At 45.2% G+C, this 10610-nt stretch overlaps 1 protein-coding gene across 1 annotated transcript in view; it reads left to right on the forward strand.

Moving 5' to 3' along the window:
- The first annotated feature begins 1903 nt into the window (after positions 1–1903).
- Positions 1904–10610, forward strand: part of F10 (coagulation factor X) — a 23364-nt gene continuing 14657 nt past the window's right edge. Inside the window, exons 1-4 of the mRNA XM_006017245.3 lie at positions 1904–2032; positions 4140–4300; positions 5982–6006; positions 8855–8968. Coding sequence (XP_006017307.1) covers positions 1963–2032; positions 4140–4300; positions 5982–6006; positions 8855–8968 — 370 coding nt within the window. The 5' untranslated portion in view covers positions 1904–1962. The remainder of the gene's footprint in view (positions 2033–4139; positions 4301–5981; positions 6007–8854; positions 8969–10610) is intronic.

The raw sequence follows: 10610 nt of genomic DNA on the forward strand, positions 1-10610 counted from the left end.
CAACCTTCAAAAGAGAACGCTGAGGGGGGATCTGGTGGCAGTCTACAAACTAGTCAAGGGGGACCAGCAGGCATTGGGAGAGTCCCTGCTCCCCCGAGCACTCCCGGGAGTTACAAGAAACAATGGACACAAGCTAGTGGACAGGCTAGACATTAGGAGGCGCTATTTCACTGTCAGGGCGACTAGGACCTGGAATCAACTTCCAAAAGAAGTGGTGCTGGCTCCTACCCTGGGGGTCTTTAAAAAAAGTCTGGATGAACATGGCCAGGGTCATTTGACCCTAGTACTCTTTCCTGCCATGGCAGGGGGGCAGACTAGATGATCTCCTCAGGTCCCTTCTGACCCTACCAACTATGAAACTATGAAGACAAAATGCTAGAAAATAAGTACAAGATAGGATCCTGCACACAGAAGTATGGGAGTTCCTAACACCCCAGTGTACTCCGGGGATCTCTCAGAAGACTTAAATGGCAGGTGAATGCAAGGGTGGACTACAGTATGCTGCTTAGCTTTAGCAAATTATTTTTGGACCCAGGGATTGATGTGGGTTGGAGGGGGAGAAGAGGAAATCATCAGGTTTACCAGGTGACTTTCCTGGCATTAAATACTGAAAATATCCAAAATGAATTAACTAGTTCCAGTCCTCCCCCTTGAAGATGCTGGAAGAGACTGGAAAAGAGTGGGCACTGTACATTTCAGGCATGAGGCAATTGCTCATCCTGTAGGGGCCACTGAAGGAATGGGGCAGTTCCTGTCATGCGTGAGCTGGGCCACTTACAGACAAACCTACCTCTGTGAGCTTCTTGCTTCTAGCACAGATAGCAGCAAGAGGCTGTGAAAGACATCACCTCATAAAATCATAAGAATCAAATACAACTTTTTTTTCTTTACTAATGACACCTGTCTACTTAGTCTGCTTGTGTTCTGCAATATCATAAATCTATCGTATTTATACCCAAAAGCTTGCAAAGAAGAATGTTTCCAACTATTTGAGTTGGTCTGATAAAAGGTGTCAGATTTACCCACAGAACCTTGTCTGCAGTATCATAAAGCACCCTACTGCCCTTCCTTCCCCAGGCCTATTATCTCCCAAAGAAAAATTAGCCAAGTTTGGGGGTTTTTTAAAGAAATTTTTCATATTCCAAGCCAAAGAAAAATTAGCCAAGTTTGTTTGTTTGTTTTTTAATACATTTTTCATATTCCAAGCCAAATCAGCCAACTCAAGTCCAAATCCGTGCGTCAGTCCAGAACCGTAAGTGGCCCTACAACTGGCAAACATCCTTCACCCCCACCAGGGGCTTTAAATATTTTCAAAATCTTTTGGCAGGCATCCTATGTGCAGACCAAAGCCTGGAGGCTTGGGGTTCAGATGCCCCCAAGTTTTGCCTGCCCTCAGCCGTACGGCCCCAGAAGCAAGCTAGGAAGGAGCCTCCCGTTTCCATAAAGTGAGCTTTAAGCCCCAACACCTCAGTTATCAGAAGAGCAGTTATTCCCTGGGCACTTAAGGAAAAGTGCCTTCATGGACCCAGATCCGCAGTGTTTGCCCTGCCCGCCAAGTGCCAGGAGGGTACCTTGCCTCCCCCACCTGGCAGCCCTTCTACTGCTGCCTTGTCTTGCAGGGGTCTCTCTTAAAACAGGACCTTGAGCTTTGGGACATCTTCTTCACCTGCACTTTGGGACTCAGAGGGGCTGAGCCTGGGGGAACAATGAACCCCAAAAGGAGGCAAGGAGAGCCCCTGCAAGGCAGAGCAGGCTGCTAGCATCCCACCTGCCTTCGAGTCCGCAAACGCAACGTTTCAGGTAGGGAAAATCCTCCCTGGAAGCAAGGGCTCCGGCCCCCTGCGAGGCAGAGCAGGCTGCCAAACGGGGCGGCGGCGGCGGCGCGCGCAGGAAGCCCCGGGGCGTTGGACCTTGGTCGGCGCCGCCGGGCGGGAGGGGGAGTGCTGTGCACAGCTGGGCACCATGGCGGGCCAGCTGCTTCTCATCCTGCTCTGCGCTGCGCTGGGGGACCGGCTGGGAGCTCACGGGAGCGGTGAGCGACCCTCGCCTTTTGTGCTTGGGGCTCGGCAGGGGAAGGGACCTCTTGATGGGGCTGCTGCACGTCTGTGCCTGCAGCTCTCCAGCCGCCAAGCCAGCTGGGGAGAGCTGAAATGCCCTTGGTTGGGGGTAGGGGAGATGTCCTACTACAGCCCCGGGGGGGGGAGCCTCCTTGCATGCAGGGGCCAGGTGTGGGGGAGCCCCCTTCCAGCCAGCTGCCTGCAGGACGGGGCTGGAAGCTTGGCTCCCCTCTGCCAGCTGGGCAGGGGGGTGGAAAAGCAAGGGCTTCCTCCGAAGTGGGGGAGAGGTGTCCGTCTGCAGGGAGGAAGGAGGAGAGGCGGAGAAATGACTGAGAGAAGACTTGCAGGGTAAAGGGATGGGAGTGGAGCTGGGGAGAAAAGCTCCTGAAGGAGAGGCAGCCAGCCCCTGTGGAGCTCACGTCTTCGTTTCAGTGAGGGTCTTGGCGTACACCCTCCAGCCTTCCTGGAAGAGCAGGTGAATCCCAGCTGTCCGGGCAAGGAGGTACCACACAGATGGAGAGTTTCCTGGGCTACACGCAGAGCAGAGGGCACCAGCCTGGGAATGAATTCCTTGTCTTCCCTACTCTGCCATAGGCTTCCTTTGGGATGTTACGTGGGTCTCTCTGTATCTCAGTTCCCCATCCACCAAATCAGGATTGTCAACTGGGGGTGGTAGCACTTCTGTACCCCAAAGGGAAGCCGGGTGGGCAACTGCATTGGAGATTGTGAGGCACTCGGGTACTACAGCAGTTCTAGGGACTTAGAAAAATCAGACTTTCTCCCCCATTTGCCTGCCTTTCCTCAGTCATGCATCTCAGTTGTCAGTGACTGTAGCAATTTTTAACGGGAGCAAAAACTTACTTCGTCTTTCCTTTTTTTTTTATAGTGCTATAATGCCATTCTCCAAAGCCACTGCATTGGGGAGATTTCACTGTCAGCTTGTTTAGGTTCCAAAATAATGGCCTTTGCGTGTTTCTAGGTTGTTCTGCTTTAACTTGGCCACCTACATTTTGAGGATGAAAACATTGCAGAACCAATAGGAAAGGAAAAAGCAAGACTTACCAACACAACAAGCCAGCAGCTACATTTATGTTAAAAATCCTCCTTCTCCCCCCATAATAATACTATGTAGGCACAGGAATATAGAGATTATAGACACCAGCTGTAGCCTGTCACTGCCTCACAACTAAAGAGAAGGAAAATGAGTTTAAGAACAAACAAGCTAGTGAGTAAACGGTGAGCTATAAATCATTTAACCAAACACTCACACTTTCTGCCACTCTTACATACAATCAGCATTGATCTGACTCCATACAATAATAAAATATTGCTTAATTGTGCCTAATGATGGCAGAATCTGCCCCTCTGGGTTATTATTACTGGAGATGCACGACGCCCCTGGGAAAATGTGTGCTTTTTGCTTTCGCTCATTTTGGGACAACAGAAAAATAATGGAGCAATTTAATTGCAAAAAACTCAGAAAGACTGCAATGGCTCAGCAAGTTTTTGATGCTGTGGACTCCTGTTTGGAATCTCTGGGTGCAGCTGTTAACAGTGCTTATATTACCTGGCACCCTGCAGCACCCTTACAAGGATCTTATAGCACCCTGGTTGAAAACAACCGGGATAGGGTCCATGCTTCCACTTAGGTGCAACTACCTGGGTAGCCAAGAGGAACTGTTTCTGAGCAAACCTTGTTTATTTTATATAAACCCAGTGTTCATATCTGAGAGAGAGAGAAGGCAGGGCACCTTAGACCAGTCATTCTATTTTTTTTTTTTTTAACTCAAAGCACCCTTCACTGGATTCAAGGCATCCTCCATAATGTTTGTGAATGAGGTAGCACCCAACTTCAAAAACTAATTATATATTTCTTGCTTACCTCCTTACAGAGGAGCTGGGAAGTGAAGGTGGGGGGATCATTCAGGCTTGTGTTTATCTACTTAGCTTTTCTGCTTATCTCCTGACACTTCATGGCACACTTCAAAGGATGCAGTGGAGAAGTGCCCTGGCCAGAGAAGGGTGCACTGGTGATGTTTCTTGACATAAATTTTAAAATAAGTCATTTTTGTTTCCTTTCAGTATTTTTAAAGAAAGAAACTGCAAACACATTTTTGGAAAGAACAAAGCGTGCTAATTCATTTTTTGAGGAGATCAAGAAAGGGGATATTGAAAGAGAATGTAAGGAGGAAGTCTGCAACAAAGAAGAGGCCAGGGAAGCCTTTGAAAACCAAGAGAAAACTGTAAGGACAAAGCATCTTCAAACAGATGGGCCTATATTTTCCAAACTGAAATGCTTTCTTAGTGTCTTTCAAGCCGGGTACCTACAATCACAAATTCATAGAACAACTTTGGTCTTTTCTTTCTCTTCCCATGAGAAGTAGGAAAGATTGCCAAGTTTGATTTTATGATGCCAGAGGAGCAGAAAGAATCATACAAAATCTGAAAAGGCATCTACTCATAGTTTGGGTCTTCCAAGTCAGACTATATGAAAGTCTTTCTGTTCACTTTCTTTAATGTTCTGACCTGTTTAATCATAAATGTAAAGTATCTCTAAAGATAAGCATAAAGCACAGATTTTCCTTCCTAACTGGTTGCAGCACCCTTTAAGCATTCAGATATATGAGCAAATGGGAACCTGAGTTCACAGATGAGATTTGACAAGGGATGGAGAGTTGGTGAGACAGGGACATTACAGGAGAGCTTCCACTTCTTGTAGACATATCTTTTTCCAGAAAATATAATGTGCTAGTATGTCTTATTGACAGGTCTTTTTAAACTGACTTACTGACTGTACTGGGTGATGATGAACGCCTTTTATAAACTTTAGGTATCACCCTGATTTGTATGCTGCCTTGTTGCCAGCATTTTGGGATTGAGGGGATACTTTGTTCCCCTAGGAACAAAGTATCCCCTCAGTCAGGGCTATCCAACTTCAAAGCAACAAGGGACCACACATCACACCAGTCACAGACCTTGGGTCACATGTTTGGAGAGCCCCTCGGGACCCTGCCAGGCATAGCTCTCCTGTAACCACCCCTGCCATAGGAGCAGTGTGAGCCCACCCCAACACACACACACTTCTGCCACGTGACTAGCATGAACCCCCACCTCACCACTGCCACGTGGGCAGCCGCCAGTTGGACAGCCCTGCCTTGGATATTAGACAAGAGGACTCTGGGTGGAAGAAGTGTATGTCTGCCAGCATTGAGGAGCCTGTAGTTTGGCAGAAGTAGAAGTAAGATGGAGGCCCTTGAATAGTGTTCACTATGGGGTAGCAAGAAAATCATCTACTAGATTGGGAGTGCCGCTAGTTGTAAATGTTGTTCTGGCTCCTGGTGTTGCCTTGCTGCTTGGCAACAGGAAATAAAGGCAGAAAAAGAAGGAAATAGGAAGCTGGAAGTGGGAAGCAAGAAGAGTAAGAGAACGGAGGAAGAGATGTGTAGGAGTTAAGAGAAGTGATGGGGAGACTGGGCATCAGAGAGAATGGAATGACTGGGAAAGGGAACACAAGGAATATTTGGAAGGCAAAAAGTAGTATTTTGCTGGGGAGGTGTGGAAGATGGAGTGGGGTAGGAGGACAAAAAAAGGAAAGTCCTGTCTTATGCTTTTGGGACTCTAGGGATCAGCAATATTGGGATGGAAGTCATTCCTGTTAAAAGTCATTGGGAAGTTGCACAAAAAACCAGGAACCCTGTTTTCAGTATAAGTTATTGCAAAGAGCCTATAAGGAAAATGTTTATGGAAAAGCCCTCTTGTTTCAGGGGGTAAGGCCATGGTGATTTGAGTTGCACAATTTTGGTTAACTTTTTAAAATGAGAATAATCTAGGAACTCCATTCTGTAAGCAATTCTATTTGTATGGCACTTAGGTTTTAGAGTCCAGTTCACTAACTGTCATAAAACTTGTTTTCCCTTCCCTTAGGAAGAATTCTGGAATATATATGTAGGTAAGGAATGCTTTCAAGTGTACTTTGTAATATATATATTTTCTAAGAGTGAAGAACAATAATACTGGAAACCAAGACAGAAACACTTTATTTTTAAAAAAATGTTTATAAACAAGTAACAAAACTGATGACCTTTTCATGGTTATGTTTGAAATGTTATTTGCATGGTGATCATTATTCATTTATGCCAGTGGTTCTCAACCTATTTAGGCTTAAGGCACCCCTTGCAAAATGCTAGCTCTTAGCTTTCACTTATGTCTTGACTACAGAAAAATGATAGATCAATTTATCAGTTGTGAAGTACTCAGAAAGACCACAACAGATCAGAATGTTTTTGACACTATGGGGATATGTATACATCATCCTACAGCACTATGCGCACTATCACAATGTAGCGATCACACGGGTCTACAAGTGGTCGCCTGTACTTCACTGTAGCCCTTCCTGCTTATAGCGCACTACTCCATACTTTCCTTCTGAAAGGAAGTACAAAAGCATGGCACTATAGCAATGGCACCATATGGCAACGTGTAGACATGCCCTATGAGTTCCTATTTGAAATTTCTGGGTTTATCTTGTGAATCATGCATAGGTGTTTGCATACCTAATACAGCTAATATTGTGTGGCACCCCATGGTATCCTTAGAAGCTAGTCATGGCACCCCAGGGTTCTGTGGCACCCTGGTTGAGTATCACTGATGTATTTATATGTCAAACTGAATAATAGACTCCAGTTCACAGAGATATAGCACCAAACTATATTTTCTGCATTTGCTTGGAGTGTCAAATTTAAGGCTGCTGACATGCATGCCCTTTCAGCCCTTCCTAAGCCTGGGATACTGCTACTTACATGCCTTTGCTGCCCCTTGTTTTCTGTTTTGTTCACTGAGCCAAATTTCCTCACATTCTAGTTTCCACAAAGGAAAAGAATCAACATGGCCTTTCTCACCTCCAACACCCACAGGACAGCAAGAATGCAGAACAATTTAGCTAGAATCATGATCCTGTTGCATAAAATCAAGAGTTTTCTGTATTCCTGATAAACCTAGGAGAGGCAACCCAGGGAGAATACTGAGACAGCCCAGAGGGGAGTGATTTAGTACAACCATTTTTTCAAATTTTCCATGTTATCATCATTGGCTGAAATAGATATATGTCATGTAGATTAGAACCTAAGATATATATTTTCTAAGAGTGAAGAACAATAATACTGGAAACAATACTATATTTTCTAATATAAATTTTCCATATAATCATCAATGGCTAAAATAGATATATGCCATGTAGGCTAAAACCCAGGACTCCTATCCCTCCAGTGTAGTACCCATCTCACTAACCACAAGGCCAGACTCCTTCTGGCCTGCTCTTCTGATGGCACATAGCTTTTCCTCTTGCCTGCCCATTTGGCTGGCTTCAGAAGGGCTGGAGGGTGCCCTTGCACCTGCCCAGCCCATGGCCCACTTTGCTTGGAAGTAGGAGATGTGAGGTTTAAATGCAAGATGCAGGTCAGCTTGAGGGAGACCTACAACCCGGGCCTCACTCCCTGGAAAATAACCGAAGTACAAGGTTATTGGGTTAAAAGGTGAGAAACCCCAACTTTTCTCACCTGAGTTATCAAAACAGTTATCTTACCTGCAACATAGGCTTCTTACTGGCATTATACAATGCCTGCATGAAAAGCCTGAATCACAATGAAAACTGAAGATAACAGGGAAAATAATAATGAAAGATACTCTACTGAATCCAGTGCAGAATGCCTGGTCTGCCATGCCAGAGGCCCATTTGGAAAAATAGTATTGAATCTCATAGGGTGTATCTTGAGATGCACATTTTAAATATTAACAAATAAAAAGATGATCACAAAATTCATTACCCAGTGATACTGCAGATTTTAATGAAAATGTACATAGTGAACCTTGGCAGACAAGGTTCTTTGGGTAAATCTGATACCTTTTATTAGTCAAACTCAAATTGTTGGAAAAATTCTTCTTTGCAAGCTTTTGGGTATAAATACCCTTCATCGGGCTGAGGGAGCATCTGCAGTTGGTGTATGCTCTCGCTGGATGGAATGAATAGTAAAGAAGCCAGAGGCTGGTATGTATGCAAGAAAACAAAGATGTAAATTGAGGAGTCAGTGGGTGAAAGACAAGTTGATGGGGAATGAATGTAGCTGGTAAATAGTGGAGAGGTACCTGGGGAGTCAGATGTTAGGCAGGTGATAAAGTGCATACCAGAATGAACGCACACCAAAAATCTATCAAAGACAAACTACCCAATTACCAGTGGGGGCACATTTCTCACAAGGAAACCACTCTCCAGTCTCTCAGTTCTAATCCTCAAAGGGAATTTACAAAACACCTTTCACAAACGAGCCTACAAACTTCACTTCATCAACCTACTAGATACAAAAAATCATGGACTAAATATAGACATTGGATTTATGACATATTATAACTTACCTGATCTATGACTCCTCAGGTACCTCTGCACTATTTACCAGCTACATTTATTCCCCTCTCATCCACTGACTCCTCAATTTACATCTTCACTGACTGCCTTTCTTGCATGCATACCAGCCTCTGGCTTCTTTCCTATTCATTCCATCCAGGAAGAGCAGGCACACCAACTGCAGATGCTTCCCCAGCCTGACAAAGTGTATTTATACCCGAAAGCTTGCAATAAAGAATGTTTCCAACTATTTGAGTTGGTATAATAACAGATATTAGATTTACCCAAAGAACCTTGTCTTCCTATGTCCTTAAACCAATACAGCTACAACCTATACCCCTGTAACATAGTTTACCTTAAAACTTAACATATGTCATAGTTTTTGTTTGTTTTTTTAAAGATGGGAACCAGTGTGACATCAATCCTTGTCAGTATGGTGGAAAGTGTAAAGATGGAATTGGAACATACACGTGTAGCTGCCTGGATGGTTATCAGGGCAAAAACTGTGAATCTGGTAGGTTTCTGTTTTATTATATGATGGGAAAGAATTCGTTAAATAACTGTCGGGGCCGAGGGGCTGTGGCCAGCAGCCCGGGCACGTGGGCCAGGGAAAAGGTCGGCACGGCGAACTAGAATTAGGCACGGACGCGTAGAGGTTGATTAAAGATTATTTTACTTACACCGTAGGTGGTCGCGGTGCAGGCAGGAAAACTTTCTTGAGTTGCAGTTACAAAACGAAAACAAAACTCGAACAAGACCCGCAGAAAACTCGAGCCTCTTGAAACAACCCGGGCAGAGCTCTGGATACACACACACAAAGTTTGCTGGGCTCCGTGGACCGACCGAAAGTGCGCAGGGAAGGGTACGTTGAGGGATTAGGCGGCGACGGGGAGAGGCTAGAGGTTGATCAGGCCCCTGTATCCTCTTTTAAGGCACACGCGGAGTTTGTTGGGCTCCACAGTGTGCTTAGAGTTCTTCACGGGATGGATGTGAAGTTCTCCTCCTCCAACTTGGGCGGAAACTGCTTAAGCCTCTTATACGGCTAGCAAGCCAATCACTAGCCGCCACGTGGGAATAATTTAAAGCAGCAACGGGGAAATAATTTAGAAACAGCCAATAGTGGGGAACAAATTTACATACAGGTGGCGGGAACTCCTTTGCACCGGGGTTTTCTCTATGCAACTGAGAATTGCACCGTGCAAAGAAAGCTCCATGTGGCGGGAAATAATTCTGCAGTGCCGAAGCACACACAAAATCATACCCTTTGGGTCATGACATCCCCTCTTGCTGAAGGCACAGCTGAATTATACCACATGCTCGTCACTCGGGTCGCCAGTAGCTCTTATAACAGGTCGTTGAACTAAACGGGTAAACACAAAATCAGCTAACATAAGAAGTTCGTCCTCCAGGGATCGAATTAAATAATAGCCTGCACAAATACATACACATATAACCAGATTCATAACAAAAAACTGCACGATCAGGGCTTCAGTGGGTGTCATGGCGAAGTCACGTGTCAAGCCCTCACTTCTGCCGATGATGTTATCCTTCTGTTTCTCAGGGCTTCTCTCCGCCACACACTCTGAATTCTGAACCTGTGAAAAGAATTCTCTTAAAACAGTTATTTCACTAATATTTACAAAATTCACATAGAACCGCACTATCATTTCTAAAACATATAATACAGGTGTTTGAACACAACTCTATTCTGGACAACTGTCTCTTGCACACTCAGCTAGATGAAATCATCGAGGATTCGTCATCCAGTTCTTCCAGATAATGAAAACCTAACTCATAGGCCAGTTGCCATTGGCCTGCGTCCCCTAAAATCCGAAGTTGCCGCTTATTGAGTCCAGAACGCTGTAGGAGAAATCCAAACATGTATCGCTTCTCTGGCGTTCTCTGTGGCAACGATGGAAGATCGGATTCGCGGTGTCTTGCAACTTGAGCCTCGGTCGGGTGTCGACGTTCCCGATCACTGGATATTCTTGGCTCCATCGGGATACGCAGTCGTGACAATTGACGAAGAAGATTACTCACAGGTTGGTTCACCATTGGGTTAAGCAGAATCCGAAGGACAGCGATGTTCTTTCGCCCATAAACCTCAAGACAACTATCTATGCTGTGAATGGTCACTGGAACGGTTCCAGGATTTC

This window comes from Alligator sinensis, unplaced genomic scaffold (assembly GCF_000455745.1).
Source record: "Alligator sinensis unplaced genomic scaffold, ASM45574v1 scaffold288_1, whole genome shotgun sequence".
NCBI classification, from domain to species: domain Eukaryota; kingdom Metazoa; phylum Chordata; order Crocodylia; family Alligatoridae; genus Alligator; species Alligator sinensis.